The sequence below is a fragment of the Hydra vulgaris genome, chromosome 05 (genome assembly GCF_038396675.1).
Source record: "Hydra vulgaris chromosome 05, alternate assembly HydraT2T_AEP".
NCBI lineage: Eukaryota > Metazoa > Cnidaria > Hydrozoa > Anthoathecata > Hydridae > Hydra > Hydra vulgaris.
In genome coordinates this window covers 28,235,001-28,260,625 of record NC_088924.1, presented here as the reverse complement: position 1 = coordinate 28,260,625, position 25,625 = coordinate 28,235,001, and the positions used below count along the sequence as shown (strand labels likewise).

Genomic DNA, 25,625 nt, shown 5'->3' with positions numbered 1-25,625 from the left:
AATTTTTAAATCATTTGTCAATGATTGTCAGAAAAGTTTTAGTCTAGGAGAAAATCTTACTATTGATGAAATGCTTATGGGATTTCAAGTTAGATGTCAGTTTCAGCAATACATACCCTTAAAACCAAACAAATACAGTATCAAACTATACAGTCTAGTTGATGTTTTACACTGTTAAATTAGAAATTTATGCTGGGCAACAACCCAGGCCCTTTCTGTTATAGCAACAAACCTAGTGATGTGGTGATAAGAATGACTGAACCTTTATTTGTTTCTGGTCAGAATAAAACACTGGATAATTGGTTTACTAGCTTTGATCTTATTGATAAATTAAAAACTAAGGAGTTTTCTTATGTCAGCACATAGAAAAGCTTCTTAGGTTCTTTTCCTAGGTTGTCAGAAAAAACAAAAAACAGCTACTGATTGCATTTATAAATGTCAAAGGTAGAAAAGCAAACACAAGCATATTTGGTTTTAATAATGATAAAGTTTTGGTCTCCTCTATCACACGCGAAAGGAAGAACGTCATTCTAGTTTCAAGTTTGCACAATGATGATGCCATTGACCTTCAATCTGGAGAGCAAATGAAACTGGTAATAATCACTTTTTACAATCTAACTAAGTGTGGAGTTGATCAAGCAGATCAATTATACACTTCTTATAACATGAGCTGAAACACTAGAAAGTGGCTTATGGTGATTTTCTATGCAATACTTAATGTTGCTGGCATCATTTTACAAGTAATTTACATTAGTAACAATCTTTAAAAAAAAACGAAGATTATTTCTAAAAGAGTTGTCCCATGAACTGGTACTTGAACACCTACAGAGATAAAACATGAATACCGTTGGAATACTTATAACCTATATATCAGGATCCAAAGATTCCGTCCAAAAGTTGATCAATAAAAATCACAATCTCCTTCAACTTTCAAAAGGCGTAGGTGTGTCATGTGTACTTTAGAAATGGGTGTAAGAAGGTTATCTCATTAGGAATGTCGAAAAATGCCACTTATCTATTTGCATGAGCCATCAGGTATTAGTTTGTCAACCATGATTTTCTTTATGAGAATGCATCAATTTAAATTAACATAAAATATCTAATTTGGATTATTTAAGTAACATTAATGTGATCTACTTTAAGTAATATTAATGTGACTTACAAATGGAATATTTTGAAAAGCCTTGATGTTTAATATTAATAGTGTGTATGGTTATTTTGAAACTAGATTGTTTTTTGTTTTGTTACTTATATTGTGATACTCAATATTTGATTATTTGACAGACTTTTTTCATAAAAGATTTGAAATTATTTTTATAAACATCTTTATAAAGGTCGATAATTACTTTTGTATAGTTAGTATTAATATGGGTTGTTAAAAACAGCAACTTTTAACTCTGTGTCTAATACGCACATTGCGCCTGACTTCACGTGTTTCAATATTGCATCCGACAGAGCGTTAAACATTTCTAACACACAACGCAAAATGATATTTTTAGACAACTTCAATCACATAGTATAAAAACATACTTGACCCTTTTTTCTTCAAAATCAGACTTACTTTAGCTAAAAATTTGATCAAACTTTTAAATATATATGCTTCTCAAATCCACTACAGTCAAGACTCAATATTTTTATACAATCTGACGCTCTATAGTTGCTAAAAATGTCCATAAATGAACACAACTTTTGCACAGAAAAAAAGATTATTGTGGTACTACAACGGGATGCAGTGGAGTTATATCTTCATACTGCTTGCTTATAAAGCAAATGCTAACCAGCAGCACTTTGGCCTTTAGGTCATATTATGAGTAAAAAGCTGCTGTGAAATATTGAAAAACTACAATATATAAAAGTATTTAAAAAAACTTACATCTTTTTTTTTCTTCATACCAAATCCTTTTTTAGAATTCTGATAAAATAAAATAAAACTGTTTTTCACACAAATTTTGGTTCACTTTGTAGAAATGATCATTATGAATAGATATGGTATTACGTTGAATTAAAAAATAACAAAAGATCGTATAAAAATATAAACAAATATGAAAAAATACATACTGTCTCAAACTGTCTAGAAATTGACACATGAACAAACAATGATGCTTGATCAATTTTTTCTCCAACACTAGATAATAAGTACACTGTTCTATAACCTAGGAAAAAATTATTGTAGTTAATATAGTTATTACAGCAAATTTTTACTATAGCTGTATAAATCCAATGTAACCGATATAATTGATATACTGGAATTAGATCTGTAAACTAAAGAAAATTTCTCATATTTAAGCAAAAATAAAAAATTTAATTTTTTCCATTATTTATTAAACATTAATTTTTATCAATGTACAGTAACATTAATATCTTTTTTTATTCATTATTAATTTAGTTTGAATATAATAAACTTGAATCATCTTTTCTTTTAAGTCTCTCTTTTCCTTTCCAATCCTTCTTTTTTTTTGTGGCAACTCAATAACCTATTTTTTATATCCATACTATTCATAACTGAAAATACTATTCTCAATTTAAAATTATGCGAGTGATCTGTTTACAAAAGTATAATGTAAAAATATGCTACGATTTATAATATTTAAAGTAATCCAAAAGTCAAAATTACAAAAACAAATTTGTTAACAATTAATTTGTTTTTGTTGTTTGATTACTATAATTTGAGATTGTTATTTTATTCTATTACCATCTCAAATTAAATTAATTAAACAACAATAACAAAAAATTAAACAGCAAACGAAAATATCATTAAAAAAGTTGACAAAATACTTCATGCTAGTGGTACTTGTAATTTCTGGATTGTTTTGATTATTTTAAGTATTTTAAGATTTAAATATTGTTGAAAGATTTTGTTAGTATGAAATCTATTAATACATGCTAGTAAAAATATTGAAATAAAACTGAATGCAGTACCATCATAACCTATTGATATTTGGTAGAAAAAATATTGAAATAAATAAAACTAAATGCAATATCTAAATGCTTTTTAAAACTATATTATTTTCACAATATTTGTGCTTTCCGCATTACTTGTTAGATTGTCAAAACAAGAAATCTTCGAACTAATTATTTATTTAGTAATTTAAAATTAACTACCTGTTAAAAAAAAATTTTGGTTTTGAGAAAAATGAACAAAAACCGGTTAACTGGTTGCAGCTTCCACCGGTTTTCTAGCCTTCACAACAATTAATAAAACTATGTAACAATATATTTGTTTGTTTCTATATAAAGTGTATGATATAAAATGTAAATATATGACATAAAGTGTAAATATTTTTGAATTGCTAGAATTCTATAAAGTTATATAAACCTTTCAAGAAACTTTAAGAACTTTTTAGAACTTCCTAGGACTGTCAAATAGTAGCTACAAATTTATAAAAGTCACTCAAACCAACATTTTGGTTATTGCTAAGTTTGAGAATTACAGATTGTAATTAAGGGAATTACCTTGTAATTAAGGGAATTACCTTGTAGTATACATTTTAAAAAAAAAAAGTAAAAAAGAAAAGTAATAAGTTTGTTAATTCTATTACAACTATTACAACTATTATTTATTAGCTATATTAGATTTTAAATGATAAAGTTAAGAGACTGAAAAAGGTTGAGCTGAGCTAAAAATTGCAGCTGGTGGTTCAAAAGTAGACAAACTGATTTATAATAGCAAAATACTATAACTGGAGTAAATCTCAGTTATGCATCGGAAAGTAACTTTAGGCTTTCAAGTCTTGTTTTTTTAGATTTTGTTTCAGAGACGCCCTTATGAATGTTTAGAGATGCGCTTATGTACCTCCTGACCTTTTTTCATCAAACTCAGCAGTTAAAAAAGTAGCAACTACTTTATACTACTTAAAAGTTTTTTGGGAACTTTTGGAGTTGCACTATGAAACTGCTTCTGTCATAATAACTTGTAAAGCAATACCGAAGTAACTTGGGCCGAAATATCTATTTCTTCCAAGAAATCAAACTGAAATGTGAGATAAAATTTTGAATGATACAAGTCTTTCAATTTATAAATGGCACCCATATTCCTATTTGTCGTCTAATAAATAGCTCAAAGGATTATTTTTGCTATAAGTAATAATTCACTCTCAGTGTTCAAACTATGTGACTACAAATGCTATTTTATGTATATTAAATGCATGCCGCCAGGTAGAGCACACGATGCTAAAGTGTTTGCAAATTCAAAAGTAAATACAAAGTTTAGAAATTGCTTCCAAAAACATTTCAAAAGCCAATACAAAAAGCAGAGAAGACAATTAATTATCTCATTGGTGAACTATCCATTCAACCATTCTGTATAAAAGAGTAAGAACATTATTCAAATAATGCAAAGGAGATATTCAACAACATGCTTAGATCAACAAAAAATCATATTGTGTGCTTTTGGTTGCTTTTAAGCTTAATTGGCTACTTTAATAAGAAAGGTTGACCTTAAACTAGAGGCCATTCCTGATGTTTTTTATGCTTATTTTGTATTACATAACATATGTGAAAAATTCTTATGTTGGCAATGAGCTGTTTAAAACATAAAGGTATAGATCTAATTTAAAAAAAAAAAAAAAAAAGAATACAAAAATATACAAAACCTGATTTATTCTAAAAATGAAGCTGAATAATTAGTTAAACAAAGTACATTAAATCTGATTTGATGTCTTGAAATATTATGCAAGAAAAAATAAAAGATGTAAATAAAGATTAAATTGCATTTGTGAATATGTGTTTAATATAATATTTGTTAATATATGTTAATTTAAGCTTTTTATGAAATTATTTAAAAAAAATAATAGTATTTAACAAAAATGATACTACTTTGCTATATCCGTATATTTTATTAATATTTAAAAATTTACAGTAATTTACCAGTACAAACATATTTTTAATTTACCAGTACAAACATATTTTTAATTTACCAGTACAAACATATTTTTAATTTACCAGTACAAACATATTTTTAATTTACCAGTACAAACATATTTTTAATTTACCAGTACAAACATATTTTTAATTTACCAGTACATACATATAAATTTTATAGAATAAGCAGTAAATGAAAAAGTCAATAAACTTACAAACCCAAGTATACAAAATCATTATTTTTTTTTTGAGTTATCAATGATTACTGCATAATCTCCACTTTTGATTGCCACTTCTAAGTTTAATTAATTAAGATCAACTAAATTAATCTAATTTAATTAAGTCTTGATTGATTGATAAAAGAGCATCTCCGGTTAAATTTTAACCCTTCCACTTTGACTATCACTAACAACTGTTTTCAAAAATTTTTTATTTTTTATTTTTTTACTTTATCAACTCTGCGTTTAATCATTTCTTTAGAGTCTTTTTTATTATTAATATCTACGGCAAAATTTTTTTGTCAGATCAGGTTACAAAACTGAACTATTTGTCAGTTGTCAGGTCAGGTTATCCTGCTACTGGTAACATGTAACCCCGTACAATCTGCTCCATATCCTGCAGCTTTGTAGGATACGCTTTTTTAGGCAAAGGCTAGGAGAAGCCAACTCAAACTTAAAACACCCTTTGGGGCTCTTGGTTGAGTAAAAGCTAAAGATAATGTCTCATTAAAAATACTTATCTTGGGCATATGTTAAACGCATCCGGCTACTGCCTTGTAGGAGGCCTCCTATGCAAAGACTTAAGGGGTCAACAAACTCTATTTTTTTTTTTTTAGATTATTCACCTCCCCAAGACCCGAAGGGGGCCACTACAGTCGAGGAGGCTACTCATTTTTTTGTGTTTTTTTTTTAATTTTTTTTTTTTTTTTTAAAATTGTTATTCATGGTGCAACCCTCTCTCAACTCTTTAACTCCGAAACACGAACCATGCCAAGCAAGGCCGCTGCGCGGACAAACTAAGTTGAGCGCGGTACTTCCAGGGATGTGGTGGGAGTCGAACTCCGAACCTCTCGCTTACAAAGCGAGCGCTCTTACCACTACACCACTACCGCATTTGACCAGCTTCGCACCCCTTCTTCAACTATTAGGCTGGCACAGATGTATTTATAATAAATTGTTTCCAGTTTAGGATGTTGAATGCTGGATCTTTTTTTTTTTTTTTTTTTTTTTTTGTTATTTGCCTCCTCAAGGCTGATAAAGCCACTACAGATGAGGAGGCTACTTAATAGTGGTTATAACCCCCTCACAACTCTATTACTCCAAAACACAAACCTTGACGAACAAGGCCGCTGCGTGGAGAAACAAGTTGATCTTCTTGACTCAATGCATGGGTTTTGCTTGTGTCTCTGTTTCTATGACTAGGCAACTCATTCTATTATCTCCTAATGAGGATACATCTCTAAAACTCAGTTTTATGGTTCTGAGGCCGCCTGGTAGTCAGGTTATCTGAACTCTGTGGTAGCTCTCAGAGAGGCTGATTCCATCAACAGCTAAAAAATATCACAGTACTAACAATGCAGTGTTGCGCATGGATGGTGTCCCTGTTTGTACTTTTAGTGGGCATTGTCAAGGCCATATTTAGAGCCCTTTGTTACGGCTTAGAGTTTATCAGTAGTAATGAGGCAATTGCTTGGGCTATTAAACAGTGTACCAAATAATGTCTATGCTTTGAGTCAAGTTCTTTAAAAAACTTATAAATGAATAAAGTACCAAAAACTATAAAACACAAAAAACCATCATCATCACCGAGTTCTCTAAACCTATCATTCACTAACATTCGTGGTCTTTGAAGTAACTTTTCTTCTGTTAAGTCTTATCTCTTGCAAAGTTCACCAGATCTACTTGCTCTTTATGAGACTAATTTGAGTTCAGCTGTCTCATCTTGCAATCTTAGTGTTGATGGTTATCTTCCTTTAATTTGTAAAGACTCCAATATAGACAATAAAGACAAATTTAAATGCTCAGGCTAAGCATGTGAAGCGCTTAGCCTGAGCATTTAAATTTGTAAGAATTCACCCATTTATTGGGAAACTAGCTTTAAATCCACAGACTATATTTTTATGTGCTTTCATTTAGCACCACTTCACTCTATCGCTCTCTCTTTCCTCTATATCGCTCTCCTTCATCTTGAAACGGCGCTCTTTTTGGTGTTATTTCTGATCAAATTGACCAAGCCCTCTCTCTTTATCCATCAGCCAATATTGTTGTTGTTAGTGACTTTAATGCTCATCACACTGAATGGCTCAGCTTAAGTGTCAGTGACTCTGCAGGCGTTAAAGCCCACAAACTTTGGCTTTCTCAATCCCTAACTCAAATAGTCAACTTTCAGGCTCTCCAGACAACCCAAATCATTTACTTTTTCTACTTGACTTATGTCCTGTTTTTGATCCTAGTCAGTGCTCAGTTTCTCCACATTCACCCTTAGGTGCTTTTGATCACGGTATGATCTCTCTAAAACTATTATCTCATTCTTCTTTATCATCTGAATCCCGCTAACATCGTACCTTTTACAGCTACCCTAAAGCTAACTGGAACTCTTTCCATAATTTAATTTGTCTTCCTGCTGACAAATGTGCTTCTTACATAACTTCGTGGATTCAGGCTGGCATAGAATCTTTTATTCCCTCTCAATGATTCCAGGTCAAGCCTCACTCTTCTCCATGGTTTTCCTCACATTGTGCTGCTGCAATTGCCAATCAAAATCATTACTTTCATATCTATCAGCAAAACAATACTCCAAAACACAGACGTCTTTTTATAACTGGAACCATTGTAAAAAGCTTTTGTCTAACGCTAAAGCCTGCTATTCTCAGGTCATGAAATCTTGTATTTCAAAATTAGGCACTCGTGACTACTGGAGAATCTTTAATAGTATCAATAATAAGGGCAAATCTGTAGTTCCACCTCTCTTGTATGTTTCAGACTTCACCTCACCTTAAGACAATGCTGAATTGTTTGCTAAGAACTTTTCATCAATATAATCTCTTGAATCTAATAACTTACTTTCTGATCATCAATATGGACTTTGATCTTCTCATTCTACAGATGATTTGCTAACAGTAATAACCCATAGGTTTTATCGTGCATTAGATAAAGGTGGAGAGGTAAAGGCTATCGCTCTTGACATTTCTAAAGCTTTTGATATAGTTTGGCATGCTGGCCTTCTCCATAAGCTTTCTTCTTACGGTGTATCTGGTAAGATCTTTAAGATTATTGAATCCTTACTTTCCAATTGTACTATAAAAGTTGTCTTTGACGGACAGCACTCTTCTTCATAATCTGTAACAAGGGCTCCTCAAGGATCAATCCTTGCCCCTTTACTCTTTTTAATTTACATTAGCAATCTTCCAGATATTCTTACATCTAAGGTAGCATTGTTCGCTGATGATATTACCATTTATTCTTGTCATGATAAGAAGCCAACACTCTCTGATTGCTTGAAGGGGCATTTGAGCTTGAAAAGGATCTCTATTGTGCTACAGCATGGGGCTCATAGCAGCTGGTGAATTCAGATAAAACTCAATATTTTTCAACCAATTGTTGTCGCAATAACTTAGACCTTTCTATATTTATAAATGGTAATGTACTCAATTAGTCATCTAACCTTCACCTCCTAGGATTAATTCTTACTTCCGACCTTTCTTGGAAACCATATATCAAATCCATTGCAGAATTAGCATCCGCTAAGATTGCATCTCTTTATTGAGCTCGACACTTTCTTACTTCGGATTTAATTCTTTATCTCTATGAAACTCAAATCCATCTTTGTATGGAATACTGTTGCCATATTCGGGGCAGATCTTCCAATGATGCCCTTTTTTTTTAGACAAGGTGCATAAATACATTGTAAACATAGTTGGACCTGCTCTTGCAGCCAACCTCCAACCATTTTTACATCATCAAAATGTTGCTTCTCTTTCTCTTTTCTACAAATACTATAATGAGCACTGCTCTAAAAAGCTAGCGTCTCTTGTGCCATCTACTAAAATTCATTCTTGTGTTACTCGTCATTCAATTAAGTTTCATCCTTTCTCTGTGACTGTTCCTAAGTGCTCCAAAAACTCTTATTCGTCTAGTTTTTTTTCTCGAACATGAGTTCTTAGGAACTCGCTTCCTTCATCTTGCTTTTCTGATTTATATAATTTGCAATCTTTTAAGTCATCTGTCAATCATTAATCAACTGTGTTTAATTTAAAAATCATTAACAGATCAACAGGGTACAAAAATAAAATAAAAGAAAAACATAACTTTAAACTTGTTTGAAAATGAAATAAACGAGGGGTCTATAAAAGTAGCTGATGTAAAAAAAAAGTTCGCTAATTCTTCAGAAAAATGTATGTGATGAAAAGGTCAAAAAAATAGTTGATAAAGTTTGATATGCAATCAAATGAAAAAAACTCACACAAATGCCAAATCAACAATTGTCAGAAACAGAACTTAATTTTGACAATGATGATTTTGTAAATGAAATTTCTTGTACATAAGGCTCCCCTATTTCACAAGAAATTCAAAAAAAAGTATATCCGCTTAGGAAAAGAAAAGAAGAAAGTTACAGCACTGAAATAATAGCAATGGTGAAAGTTTGTTTTATGATGCAAAGGATGTAGATAAATCTGAAGATTTTGACCATTATGATTATATTCCACTTTCTCCAAATAGTGTTGAGACATCTTTTAAAAGAAGTCGAAAAGAATTCACGAAAGAAGATAGGAAGCTTATTTATATGCATTTATCTAATGAAATATATTCAAATGAGCCAATTATGAAAGACAAGTTTGCATTAATGTTGAATAAATCAGAACTAGAGGTCTTGTAAAAAAGTTTGGTTTACAATCATTAATGGTAAAAATGAAAACCAAAAGAAAAAACAATATAAATATTTTGTAAATAGTTTTTTCATTATTTAGGTTAAAACAAAAATGAACTTACTATTTACTACATTTTATTTTCATGTAAAAACTTTTACATTTATATGTTACTACAGTAGTAGTAATAAAGTAGTAGAAGTTACTACTGGTTATACTAATATTTAATAATAATCGTGAAATTGAAATGGATGAAATAGGCTTGAAAAAGGTATTAGTGGAAATGAGAATAATGTGATTAGGCATGTTGATATATCCTTGTTGAAATGAAAGAGATAAAGCTAGGCTGATGAAAGACGAGATGAAATCTCGTCTTTCATCATGTAAGACAAGTAAGAAATGTGCTACACATATAATAATTAGTATAATATTTTGCTAGACTGTTCAAAATGTTGCTAGACAAGAATTAATGCTGTTCCAGATCAAAATTATTTAGGAAAAGTGAGCCAGACCTGTCAGATAAAAAATATTTGGATGAAACACATTTTTTATGTTGTCATAATGGTAAGGTAGTTTTGCCTCCACATTTATCATTTCCGCAAGTTTTACAAGATTTATTTACAGGGAGCTAAAAAGATCATAATTCTAATATAAATTTTTTAAAATATATTAGAAATTATGATAATGTCTATTATTATATTAATGCCTATATTAGAAAGAAATAATAATGCCTGTCTTTCTCTTGCTTCATTCACAGCTAATGTAGTTCAACCTATGAATCATGGGATACCATGTTTTAGAATATGTGGTCAAGTTTTTCAATGTGTAGATAATCTTAGGCCAGATCAAGATATTCTTCCAACATATTGTTAACTGCATATCTATTTTTTACTATACTTTTCTTTTTATTTCTCAGATTTCTTTCAAATATTTTAAGATATCACAACCAACAAATTTAAGATTATTATCAGAGCTTACTTTTTAAAGAGTTATTATAGTTTTAATATTAGTTGCTATATATTTCATTTACTTTTCATAGTAACCATTTATAATAGTCTCATATTAAATGATTTTATTTATTCTTTTTTTTTAATTTTATAAAATCAAACATTGTCTAATCATGTTCTTCCTTATTTTTTTAGTTGATTTTGTCATTGCTTTATTAATTCGCCTACTGTTGAAACATGATTTTTATTTAGTAAATTTATACCATTTAAAATTTACTGTATTAATCACTAGTCAACAGTTAAAAAGAAACTAGAATTTTGCATAATTGCTGTAAAAATAATTTTGTTTATTGGTATCATTACAATATCAGTTTTTATGGTTTATTGTTTTATAGCTATTTTGGGCTACTATGTTATTATATTATATTATTATAACGACATGTTATAACAACACTATATTGATTTCATCATTGTCAAATTACTTTTGTTATGCTCATATTAGGTTCTTTAATAATATTTTGTTGTATGCTATTCAACTTTTTTTAACGTAGCAGTGCTATTGAAAACGCTGTCTGTTTCTTTCTCTTTATTTAGAGCATATTAATAAAGGGATTATTAATGGAACCCTTTATGTTATTACTAAGTTCTTAGGCATTTCAGGGTTGTTGTTTTTTTTGGATAAGCTTTTACTTTTTACTGATTTAATAATTAATTGTATGAAATGTTGTGTTTATGTCGTTAACTAAAACTTGTATTTTATTATATTTTTCAGATAATAAATCGAGTTAATTGTTATTATTGATTTATTTACTAATAATCCTTATTATGAGTTTCTTACTGCTAGTTAATTAATGAACCTTCCAATAGTCGTCGAAAATTATATTGTCCTGTTTGTTGCAAGTAGGTTTTTGTCTATAAAGTATTTATAAACAAAAACCAAGTTTACATAATAATTAGGATTGTGGTAGACTTAAAGAAGCATCTTATGTCTAAAAGACAAAATGGGACGAGTCAAAAGCAAGAGAAATAAAGAATAAAAGAGTTATAAAAAGATATCAAACCTGTAGGTTGTATTTGTGAATTTCAAGAAGGCGCTAACTTAATTTAATGGTTAATAGTGTTCAGATGTCAGAACTGTACCTATCCTGTTCAAAGCCCAAATTTTTGAAGTAGCAAGCTTACCAATCCTACTTTACAGTGGCGAAAGTTAGATTCTTACATAAAAACTCCAGAACAAATTTAATAGCTTTGCAAGTAACAGTTACAGAATAATACTTAGTATAAAAATAATTGTCATTAGTCTGCAATCAACTCAGGCTCCATATTTAACAATAATGTTTCTTAAGACACTGCACTACAAAAGACTCAAATAATCTTATTATCCAATAAATACTGTGAACTCCAGAAAAACGTCATAAAGTCAAGTTGTTAGGTAAACCGAAAACATTTTAATATAATCTGCAAAGTGATTATTAGTAAAACGCCACCAACAGCCAAAGAGATCATAAACATCGCAAGGTCAGGCATATCTGATCAAGCACGGAAAGTATTTAAGAAGTTGTTGCCGACTTCAAACTCACCCTGTTTGCAACTGATAAATGACGGCGGTGATGATAATGATGATTGGCCATTGAGCATCGATGCTTTTATACTATTTCGTTTATTGACTTATTTTAAACAAAAAAAAAATAATGCCAAATAAATTAAAAGACACCTTTTAGTTAATATGAGATTAATTATAGCTAAATATGGTTGTTTGATATTTTTAAAATAGTCACTTTAGACTTAAAAACAAAAATATGTCAAAATTTTTTATTTATGAGCATTGCAAAAAAATGTGCGCCCCCATGCTACCTAATGCAAAAAATTTAAGTAAATAATTGTGTTATGAAAAATTCAATAATAAAAAAAAACTTTTTTTATTATTGAATTTTAATAACTTTTTTTATTATTGAATTTCAGTTAATTTATTTAGTAATAAAACAGAATTTGAAAACTTCATTAAAAAATTGAACAACTTGTGCACGTAAATGCGGGAAATGTAAGGACATCAATTTTTGATTGGACAAAACCAACCCAATTAAACACATTTCAGTAACTTCACTCAGGTTGATATGCGGGGGAAAAAAAAACAAGTAGTAGAAAAAATTTTTAAGACAAAAATATAAAAACTGGTGGAACTATGGTATTTTTACAAGGAACTTACTTGGTTTTAAGAAACAATTGTTGTTTGTTAGCGAAATTAATTCATAGAGACGGAAATCGTGTTTAGCCCTAATACTACGCAAGTAGAAAAAACACATAATAAAAAAGTTATTTTACCAAGCGGACCAATTATTCAAGTTGAAAAAATTTTGAAATAAAAAAAAAATTATTTTTGCTGCATTTACAAAAAAAAAAATTGTCTAAAATATTTTTACGCACCTCTTGTCTCTAATTCAAATTTTGCAATGGGAGGGCTCATCCGCAACGGTTATAGTAGTAGTAGTAGTAGTAGTAGTAATAGTAGTAGTAGTAGTAGTAGTAGTAGTAGTAGTAATGGTGGTCATTGCAACTGAGGTAATAGTGAGAAAGAGTTGCAGCACTTTGTTTGTAAGAAAATGTGAACAAAAGTGTATGCAAATATCTGACATATAAAACTTCAAATTACGTAATGTACTTACCTGTAATGTAATAAACATACTTAAACATATATCAAGTTTTACAGTTTGATTTTCACTTAAAAATTGCATTGCATCAACCTCTCTTTTATTTTGATCTACAGCATTTATTTCCATTAAAAAAATTATTATATAGTTTTAAAATTTTGTAGGCTGATGTGCCAGTGTGGTCAAGTGGTTAGCGTGCAGAGCTTCTGAACAATAAAGCCATTGTTCAAGTCCTACCACTGGCGACTTTTTTTAAAATTTTTTTTAGATTTTTTAAAATACAAATTACTTGTAAAGTTTTATAGAGATTATATACAAACATATGTAAAGATATTATACACTTTAACAAACAAAAAGATTTTTAAAAAAGCTAAAAATTCTAAAAATATCAAAAAATGGGAGGAAATTTGTTGCGCATGTGTCATGATTGAGATACTTATGTTATTTTATTTATAATTAAAATGTGTAATAAAAACTGTAACAAAAATTTAAAAAAAATAAGTGATGCTAAATTTTAACTTAAACTAAACTTGATTTGAAATTGTTATGCAGATACATTTTTTATGAAGTTACATAAGTTATGTAGTTACATATGTTATGTAGTTATATATGTTATGAATTTTTTTTTTACGTATTTTGCCAATACAATCATAAATAATAAAAAGTAAAGAAATAAACTTAAAAAAATATATAAGAAATAAAAATAAAATATATATTTTTCTTAAATTTTTATGAGAAAAACCAATATGTTGCAATTAAAAACTCAATTAAACTTTTGTGCATAGTTGTAAGTGATTAAATGTTTGAATAATAAAAGAATTAAAGTTTGCTTATTTTTGACACAAACACTTGTTTAGTAAATCATATATTTAAACACCATGTTTAAAACAATTATGAGCACTTTTAACTTAAATACCTTGTTTAACACAAAAAAACATTTATTTCAATACCTTGTCCAGCACAATCAAGAATTGTGTATTGTTCAGTAAAATATAAATTTAAATACCTTGTCTAACACAATCAAGAGGAATAGTGTACTGCCCAATAAAGCAATCACCAATGTGATCATCATCCAAAACAAAAAAACGCAGGAGAGCGAGTTCAGGTAATAAAACACGGAACTCAAAAGTTTCATCAAATACAGGATTAAAACCATTATTAGAAATTGTTTTTGTTCGCTCAAAGCGATAGTCTGCAGGCAAACCAAACATCTCGATCACAACATATGGATCAACAGTATCTGCTTTTGATGCTGAACCTCGCGGCTTGGGCAACTGATAGCCACTTATCACCTTAAACAAGGGCAGAACTGAAAACCAAAAACTGTCTTCATATGAAAAACATGATTTACAGCAATTAACATGGAAAACACCAATGATAATCACTATATATTTTACATTTTACAAACTTTATACAATACAAAAACATTGTACCTGACATTAAAAAAATGTGGAAACTCATCAAAAAAAAAAAATAATTTAAAAGTATAAGACCAATTACTGAGACATTTTTTACTTACATTTTTGTTTAAACTTAAATCACAATATGATTTTTTAATAATCATAATAATCAAAGTGCATAATATATAAATAATAACATAATATAAAAATTCTCATGATACTTGACATTTTTAACACTACTTTTACTAAAAGATTCAAAATTATCATTCATTAAAAAAAAGTGAAAAAAAATTTAATACATTTTTTTTTCAAAGTAATTTTTACAACAGATATGATATGACAAAGATTTCAATAAAATAAAAAATTTGAATTAAAATAATAAAGAATAAAAAATAAAAATATATACCTTTATAGTGAGAGTAACAGGACATACACCAGGTATCTCCTGTTTCATGTTTGAATTAAAATATGAAACTTCTAAAAAAAAGTAACTACTTTATTAAATAATATTATTCATGCATAATAATGAAAAAACTCTTTTTTTTTTCCCTTTTTATTTTGTTAATCATAAAAAACTTTTTAAATATTGAATGTAATGATGGCAAGACATATCAGTGAGCTGTGTTTTTGTTTAATTAAAGTTTTTGGTGCATAATTAATAAGAACTTGTTTAATGGAACTTATCTTGAAAAATTGATTCTATCTTAAATTTCCGTGATTAATAAAAAGTCATACTTAATAAATCTAAAAATGTTTAATTTGAGTCTAATTATATAGTTTGAAACAATATATATACACACACTAACACAACATACAAACAGTTTGATATACACAACATATATGCAGTCTGATATACACAACATATATACATGTTGGAGGCAATTATTATTTTTCTTTTTCATTCAATTCCTTTTAACTTTTAAATCCTGATAAAAAAGGTCAGTTCAAATAAATTTTGTTTGTTCTCAAGTTTTTTTCACTTTACCAACATTTTTTGGACAAAAATAATTGTGTTTTTTCACTTTACATTTTTTTCTCAAGTAATAATACTGGATATAATAATTGAGTGTTGAAATACTACAGTATAACATAAAAAAGAAAAAAAAAAACTCAATACCTTCTCTCATTACAGAAGGTTTTAAAACATAGCCACATCCACCATTTTTTAAAAAAAAGCCTCGATTAATATCCATTGCAATACCGGCATATTGATAGTTCATGGCAACTTTAAAAAAATATATGTTTATAATTATTAAAAATTAAGTTAATTTTATCCCATATTACATAACTGTAAACAACAAATTATCCATATTACATAAACATTTACCTAGTTGACATCCACAAGCCCAAAACTCAACAGGATTGAAATTGCTTGAATCTAATCGCACATTGTTTGGATACACATGACTTAAAAACTTTTTGTTGTGAATAACCAATTCTTCTGGAAAAGTCCTACATAGTTCTCTTGCTGTGTTTTCAGAGAATGAACACATTTCCCAATATTTTTCTACAAATAAATAAACACATTTAATTACACCAACAAACATTTTTTGTTACAATTAAATGTTTTTTATTACAAGTAATCTTGTTACAACTATAAATATACTTATAATTATAAATAAAAAACTATAAATATAATATAAAAATGTATAAACATAAACTTATAGTTACACTATTATACATGAGTAGGTTTTATTGCAATCATAACTTTTCATAAACATACATATTATAACAATATATAATACATTCTGTAAACATATATACTTATATAAATTACAAACTTTACATACTGCAAACTTATATTACTATTATTCATTTCTTTCCTTTTTTTTTTTAAATTATATTATCTTTCTATTGATGAATCCCATATATGCAAAAGTTTAATATTCAATGAAAAACAAGTATTAATTTATCCCAAAAGTTAATTTTAGAAAATTAAAAGTGGGAAAGGGGGCATGAAATTGCTGTTTACCAAAACAATTCTATTGCAGATAACTGGTCCAACCAACCTGTGTAAATAAGTTGTTGTTTTGCATATTGGAACTCAAACTAACTTGTAGTAATGTCAGTATGTGTTAATTATTATAAACCTCTTAGTAAAGCTTTAGAGAAATACTTTTTATATAGATGTTATGAAGGTGTGTGAAGGGTGTTATTAAGATTAAATATAGAGACTATTGAGAACTAAAATATCTTTTTGGGGATATAGAGTTAATTTCATGCTATATGTTCTTAGAGTAAATCAAAGAACCTAAATTTATTGTTATAATTCTATTTATTTTTTCCTTTTAATTTGAACTTGAGTTAAAACTTAAATGTAAATAATATAATAGATCTGGTCTGGTTTTTATTTGTGTTCAATGAACAACGCTTTTAATTAAAAAGAAATAATAATTAAAATAATTATGGAAACATGTTCCTAAATTCAAAGATAAAAATAATGAACAAATTTTGTAAACTTAAAACTAATTCATTACCCTACAACAATCACGCAAAAATGTCTTTTAGAGACAATAAGTAGAAAAATATTCAATAATTAAAAGGAATTAATGGAACTAAATAGAAATGTTAATAAGAATTAGGCAACTACATTGTTTAAGCCAAGTTCTTCCTAACCAATTTTATTTTGACTATAGTATCAAAAAATAGTTTTAAAGTTATTTCTATCGGTCGAATCTATTGCAATATCTAAACCAATTGCAAAATTCACCAGACTTACATGTTTTTTGTAAACTGTCTTTATGCTGTTTTATTTTCAGAATGGCTATTACTTTCTCATTTTCAAATGCTTGGTATATACATATGGATTTAACAATTTATTGCAAAATCAGATTTTCTAAATATTCTTTCATAAGTTTCCATTTAGCACCATTTCACTCAATCACCTTTTTCTTTATTCATTATCCTTCTTTTTAAGATGCACTTTTTTTTAATGTCATTTCTAATCGAATGGACTTTAACCATTTGCTTATTTTTGGTGATTAATATTTATTATACTAAATGGTTTAGCTCTAGATTAATTTACTTGCTAGCATCAAAGCTCAAAACTGTTACTTTTTCCAACCTTACAAAGATACTTAGGGGTCATCCCTCAATTACATTCAGAGTTGTTAGTCCTTGGCCTGGCCTTAACTCCAAAAATTGAAGAAGCTTTGTGACAACTCATACGGAACATATTACTAAAGAGTTATGATGTTGTGATGAGGGGGAAGGGTGAGGAAGAGTTGGGTGTTTAAAACAGTTAAAAATTGTATGATGTAATTTGTGGATGATCTCTTAACTATGTAGCTCATTTTCTAAACATCCCAAATCACTTATTCCAAATCACTAACTTAAAATTCTTGATTTGCAACTTGTCTTCGACTCCAGCTAATATTCAGTTTCTTGCTATTCTCCTTTAGATGGTTCAGACCAATGTCTAATGAGACCATGCTATGTTCTCACTAAAATTGTTATTATGTACTACTTTCCTACCAGATTCACCTTATCATATATATTATATATCATATATATAAATAATGTGTATGAATAAAACTAAAATCATCTTTTTAGTCCAAGCATGCATTCTCTATTTTTTCTTGGTTCTTGGAGTCTTTATAATATACTCCGCAACCTGCAGGCCTAATAATTTATTTCACACGCATTTAATTCATAACACTTTCAGTTTATGACGTTGTGAATCTAAGATATCAAAGTATTTTTTGTCCGACAATCAGAAAATCATTTGTATAATTTTTCATTATATTCTAAAAATATATATGTAATACAATTAAAAATAAAACAATATATTTGGTTCCTCAATCATCAGAACTTTTTATAAATTAATATATCTTTCATAAAATTAATATATATTTTATAAACATAAAGAAAAAGATTTTATGTTCAAAAATCAAAAACCTTTGCGTCAAATATAATTTAACAAACTAAACATTTTTAATGATATCTTTAACTCGGTTAATTTTGGATTAATTTCTATTAATTAAAAATATTTTTGGTTACTAAAAGAAAGCTAACAAGTTGAACTGAAAAATACATAATACTAAAAGAACATGTCAAATGAGAATTATCTGCATATATATCAAAACCTCCAATACTTACAAAATAAAATTTATTTGTAATTTTTGTAAATATATTTATAAGATCATCAGAACTATTTATAAATTAATATATCTTTCATAAAATTAATATATATTTTATAAACATAAAGAAAAAGATTTTATAAAATATATATACTTATGTATTTGTTTATCTAATATTTTTCTAAGATAAAAATTATTTGTTGATCATATGAAATATGAATACATTACAACACATATATACATTAATTTTTGGAATTAGTCGTAAAAGTAGTGTAGTGCAGTAGATATCTAATTTTGAGACAATCTGTAGCGGAATCCTTTAACAGGAACTTTTTCATTTAATTTTAAATGTTTTATTCAAAGTATTTTATGTTTTTTTAACTAATATTGTTGTTTATTCATAGGTATATTACCAGCACTCAGAATTAGGGTTGGCATTCAGCAATGCCATTCTAACTGCTGACTTAAAAGTGTTTGAAGTCAACGAAAATTGTCAACCTCATTACTATGTTTTATGATAAAACCAATGCAGTAGACCACCACAACCATGTGGTAGTGGTGTAGTGGTAGAGCGCTCGCCTCATAAGCAAGAAGTTCTGAATTCGATCCCCATCACATCCCTGGTAGTACCGCGCTCAACTTGTTTCTCTGCACAGCGGCCTTGTTTGTCAAGGTTTGTGTTTTGGAGTTATACAGTTGAGAGAGGGTTGTAATCACAACTAAAGTAGCTTCCTCGACTGTAGTGGCCTTCATGGTCTTGAGGAGATGAACTAAAATAAAAAAATGAACTAAAATAAAAAAAACCTTTGTATCAAACTGTTTTTACAGATCTGATGCTGACCTTAAGCAGACTATGGTAGGCAAATTATTGCTGACCGCATTTTTCCTAATTCCGAGGGCTGCATCACATTATATTATTATTAGATAGACGCAAATAATAATTTAAAAGTAAAACAAAAATTTGAAACAATATATTTTTACACAGACAAATAATATATATTTCATTAAGATGTGAAGTACACTATGTTTTTAATATAAAAATCTAAATAAAGATTTATACTTGTTAAAAACACTTGTTAAAAACAAGTTGCGCTACTGAAATCTCATAACCAAATATACTGTTTTATTTTTAATTGTATCCCAAAAATTTTTTGGGATTTAATAAGAAAATATACAAATAAATATGATTTGCTAATTGTGCCATAAAAAAATACTTCAACAAAATACTTCTTCAAAAAGTAAATCCTTCAATATCTTAAAAAAAAACAACCACAAAGACGCCATATACTAATTTTTTTTTAATCCTTTAAACCTTTTAAGTGGACTATTCACTAACACGTATTGCTTTTTGGGGTTCTTTTGTCAAAAAACTTCGATTAACTAAGACTTTTTTTTTTAACCACATGTAAGTGCATATAATAACAAAACTACCAATACTTCAATAAAGATTCCAAACTTTAAATGCTCGAAAATATAATACCATTGCACCAAATATAATTAAACATAACTAAACATTTTCACAGATATCTTCAGTTCAGTCAAACTTCTATTAAATTCTATTTATTAATGACTATTATATTACAAATTTAAAAACATCAATTAAAATTTAAAACGTAAAATGTTCAAAAATCAAAAACCTTTGCGTCAAATATAATTTAACAAACTAAACATTTTTAATGATATCTTTAACTCGGTTAATTTTGGATTAATTTCTATTAATTAAAAATATTTTTGGTTACTAAAAGAAAGCTAACAAGTTGAACTGAAAAATACATAATACTAAAAGAACATGTCAAATGAGAATTATCTGCATATATATCAAAACCTCCAATACTTACAAAATAAAATTTATTTGTAATTTTTGTAAATATATTTATAAGATATGTTTATAAAAATTACAAACTTTGAACACTCGAAAATAAATTATTGTTGCCTTAAATATAATTAAACATAACTAAACATTTTCACTTATATCTTTTATTGATTAAAAAATTCAATTAATCAGTTACATTAGTGTGTTGAAAATCTTGTTCGGGATGATTTTAGATACAAAGATATGTTAAAAATTGATGATGACATTTCGGTTATGTAAAAAGCGATAACAGAGAAAGAAATTGTTCAAGATTGATGTAGTTGACAAAGAAATGCAAGAAGTAGAAGGAAACAAAACAACTAATGATGACAAAGTTATTTGTCAAATGATGACAACCAAAGAAGTTTATAAAGCAATTGATAGCCTTGTTAATTTTTCGATGTTTACTAAGAGTAGTGAAATTATAAGAGTAGCTTTGTGCTTTGAATGAATCAAATATCAATTTAAGACTTTTTTTGTTTATAGTATATATTATATATACAAAAATATAAATTTCACTTAAAACTATATAGTTCTAAATGTATGTAAATAATATTTACATATTGAAAAACATTTGATAAGTCTTAAAATCTTGATAAATCTGATATTTCCAAAAAGTCCAACACAACAAGAACTTTGCTTAATCTGGCATTCGCGATGTCGGACAATATATATATATACCTCTTCAAAGTGCGAGGTAACAGATTCTACCGTAATACAATTAATTGAATGTTTTGTTTTTTGATTAATATAACATTTATTTAAATAGAATATGATATGTTATATAACACGCAATTATAAATATATATTGAGTAATATACAAAAATATACTATATAATATAACTATTATTATATAATACAATATTTTAAAACTAGCTGTCCAGACTTAAAAAATAAAGATTATGTTAGGTCTATTTCATACTGTCCATTTCTATACTTATTATTATTATTATACTTATTACTTACTTTAATATTTTTAATAAGCAGTAGAAAAATTATTATTATTATTATTATTATTATTATTATTATTATTATTATTATATATATATATATATATATATATATATATATATATATATATATATATATATATATATATATATATATATATATATATATATATATATTTATATATATAAGTTTAAAAAGGAAAAAATATATATATATATAAGTTTAAAAAGCATGTGGAAATAAACTTAAAAATATGTGGAATAATGGACTTACCATGACCTGTATTTTACAGGTCATGTTAAGTCTTTTTCACACCAACCATTTATATATATATATTCATTTTAAATGACTTAAAAATAAATAAAAATCTGTTAAATGTTTGTTTTGAGTTAACAATTATTGTTGAATACTTTATACCTTCTTATTGTAAAATTGTAAACTTATATAAAAAAAAACAGGGAAGGGCTTATTAATTTTTTTCTTTATTAAGTTTCAATTAGGTTTTTATTAAATTTTTATTCAGACCATTTGCAGGTTTTTAGGACTCTTGCTCCTTTAATTAATTTTGAAGAAAATAAGAATTTAAAAACAAATGAGCATTAAGTTGAGTATTATATAATATGAACTATTTATATTATATAATATAATTAAATTATAAAATATAATTAAATTATATAATATATATTGCTATATAATACTGGTTTGTAGGTATAAAAAATTTAATAAACTTTTTGTATTTAAATACAATTGTTTATTTACTTTGAAATAATTTTTTCGAATTCTTCTTGTTAATCAAGAAAAGACTTAAAAGCATTTTACTTTTGATTAAAAAAAAAAAAATTTCTAGAAACAATAATTGAAGAAGAAATCAAGAAGCAAACAAATCATGAATCAATTTAATATTATTTATTACATAATTTTTAAAAATATATTATTAACATTATATATAACATATATTCTTTTGAAAATCATAAGAAACACTTACGCTGTTCAGAAGAAAAAGTAAAATTTTGAAAACGCACTAATTTACATAATACAACAAGATCAGAGAATTCCTTTGCAAGTTTTATTGTCTTTACATTTTTTGATTCTTCAGGCTAGATTTAACAACAAAAACAAAATCTTGAATCATTATAAAATAATGAAATATATATATTATAAAAAATCATCAATATCATAATAAATCTTCAATAATCATCAATAAAATAATAAATCTTGAATCATCTCTAAGCTCAGATTAACATACAAAAAGTTTTGATTAAAAACATCATTGGGAGTATGCTGTGCTAACATGGTAAATAATATTTATTGCTTTAATCTTTAAATATATCCTTTATTTTTGATTTATTGGTTTTTATTGATTTTTTCTTCTTATCCTAAACTTGTTTACTATTTATTAGAGGTGATAAAAACTCACAGAATTTAAAGCATTTAACTGTGAAGATTTAATGGTTGTCAAGGGAATCTTTTGGAAAGCATCATTGTCAGTTCCAGTACCATGATTGACCTCATTGTCAACCAATTCAGTATTATCTCCAGAATAAATTTCTTTTTCTTCTTCTTCTTCACTTACATCTCCATTACTAGATATTGACTCTGAAGATTTGAATGCAAGCTTTTTGCTCTAAACACAAAATATAACTTTATTGAAAAATACATACAGAAGTATTCTTATACAACAATAAATCTAAAAGTGTGGTAATTATTATCTATTAGAAAAGAAAATTGTTTTTCTAAATATTATTGCAAGTATAATCATTATGTAAAAAAAAAAAGTGAAAAAAAAAACAAAAACTTGTGCTACTGATGGTAATGAATAATAATAATAATAAATAATAATAAATAATAATATTTCAGTCTTCTCTGTTTGAATTTTAATGCCAGCACGCAAAAAAGTGCTGACCAGATGGTCATTTTTAGGTTAGCGTGTATGATTTAAAAAATTCATCTTTTTCTGTTATTTAAATTATAATAAAATAAGCAAAAAAAATGAATAAATACTAAATAAAACAGTTTAAAAAACCCCGGCAAAATGAATGTTTTAATTAAAACCTAGATGAAATAATTAAAATAAAAACGGTAAAAAAATAAAAACGTTTTAAATAAATATTAAACAGAATAATTAAAAAACAGCAGAAAGTCTTATTTAAATTCTAATTCTAAATTAAAAAATAATAAAAAAAAAAAATAACAGCTGAAAAAAAAACAAAAAAACATTTGATAATATTTATATTACCCAAATAAATAAAAACTAAGTGACAAACGTTTTATTTAAATTCTAATAAATTAATTAAAAAATATCAGTTTAAAAAACGCCTAATTTGAATTTTAGATAAGATGATAAAAAAAAAAAGACAAAAAAAACAACAACATATATTTAAATCCTAAATAAAAAAATTACATTGGGTATGGCAAACTGAATGTTTTATTTAAGTTCTAGATAAAATAATTCACACATAAAAGTGTTTTCACGATTTCCTTATAAACATGTTTAATGTACAAAAAAGATTTAATTCAATTAAAAAAAAAATGCTTTTATATTTTTGGCAAGCCGTATTTTATACGCTCACAAAATTTGTGGGCATGTGGGTGAGAGCAAAGGAGCTTGCCAAACAAAAAAGATATATATATCAAGCATTCTCAGGAGATGCGTGCGGTCGCATGCTTTATTTGACCACATATAACAATTTTTTTTACAACTTGGCCACGGTATTTTGCATGTAATGATAATTGAATGTTTTAAAAATGCACTGAAAAAACCAAAATATTTATTAAGAGATAATTAGAAATTAACAAAGCATAAACTGAAAAGAGAAACGAACTTAATGAACAATAAAATAAAGTATAAATCAGAGAAAATAAAAGCATAAAACTAATATTTTTTTTAAATTTAAAATCATCTCAATTAATGGCTTAAAGCTAATAAATTTTCTTATATCATCACGTTGACATAGTGCTTAGGTTGATAATTTATATCATTTACGAGGTGTGACTGTTATATCGCCAATGGTTTAGGGTTTAAATCCTACTAACTGATCTTTTCAAATGTTTAAATAATTAAGTATAGAAGCAATTAAGCTTGGATTAAATAAATTTGAAAATTCAATTTTTTCTAAATTCTTTGTAGTAAAACGCTTTTAAATTAAAATTAAAATATCTATTAATTTTATGCTTATTTTCTCTGGTTTATTTTTTATTTATTTTATCATTTGTTAAGATTTTTATTTTCTAATTTAGTTTTGTATCTATTTTTTTTTTTTTTATTGTTATTATATATTATGTTTCCAACTTATAGTTTGTTATTTTTAATTTTAGTTTAAAGTTGATTATTCAGTGCATTTTTTAAACATGCTAACTTAACAAAATGCAAGGGCTGCCGCCAAGTTGTCAAAACAAAATATTACATGCATGGTCATATAAAATGAACTTCTCAGGCAACGCGTGAAAAGTTCATTTTATATGACCTGCACGCGTCTCTTGAGGAGGCTTGACACACACATATATGTATATTTATGTGTATATATATATATACACATACATATACAGGCTAAAAGATAGTAGATGTAGCAGCACTCCCTTGCGGGTCAGGCTATTTGTCAGTCGATGTAACAGCACTCCCTTGCGAGTCAGGCTATAAGATAGTCGATGTAGCAACACTCCACGGATGATTTACAGTAAAAAAAAATAAAAATAAAAACATTTTATTAAAAAAAATAAAAATAAAAACATTGTTTATATTGTTAAAAACATTCAGAATGTTTTTAAAACATTCTGGTCAATTAAATTTGCGTTTTTGTGGTTTTTTTAAAAAACGATTTATTTGTAATTAAATTAATGGTTTTTACTTTCGTCCAACACGCAAATGTTGGATGAAAGTCAAAAGTAATTAAAAGTGACGTATGTGTTGGCGTAAGAATCACTTTTTCTTTTCGCTCTTCCCAAAGACAACAAACTATAGATCTATATATATATATATATATATATATATATATATATATATATATATATATATATATATATATAT

The 25,625-nt window shown here is 27.0% G+C and overlaps 1 protein-coding gene across 1 annotated transcript in view; it reads right to left on the bottom strand.

Annotated features, from left to right (window-relative positions):
* Positions 1 to 25,625, bottom strand: part of LOC136071938 (inactive phospholipase C-like protein 2) — a 105,831-nt gene that overhangs the window by 7,925 nt on the left and 72,281 nt on the right. The window contains exons 14-21 of the mRNA XM_065797807.1: positions 23,019 to 23,225; positions 22,587 to 22,698; positions 16,047 to 16,226; positions 15,837 to 15,944; positions 15,126 to 15,196; positions 14,326 to 14,611; positions 2,059 to 2,153; positions 1,874 to 1,912 (exon numbers count right to left, since the gene is read on the bottom strand). Of these exons, the coding sequence (XP_065653879.1) occupies positions 1,874 to 1,912; positions 2,059 to 2,153; positions 14,326 to 14,611; positions 15,126 to 15,196; positions 15,837 to 15,944; positions 16,047 to 16,226; positions 22,587 to 22,698; positions 23,019 to 23,225 (1,098 nt within the window). The remainder of the gene's footprint in view (positions 1 to 1,873; positions 1,913 to 2,058; positions 2,154 to 14,325; positions 14,612 to 15,125; positions 15,197 to 15,836; positions 15,945 to 16,046; positions 16,227 to 22,586; positions 22,699 to 23,018; positions 23,226 to 25,625) is intronic.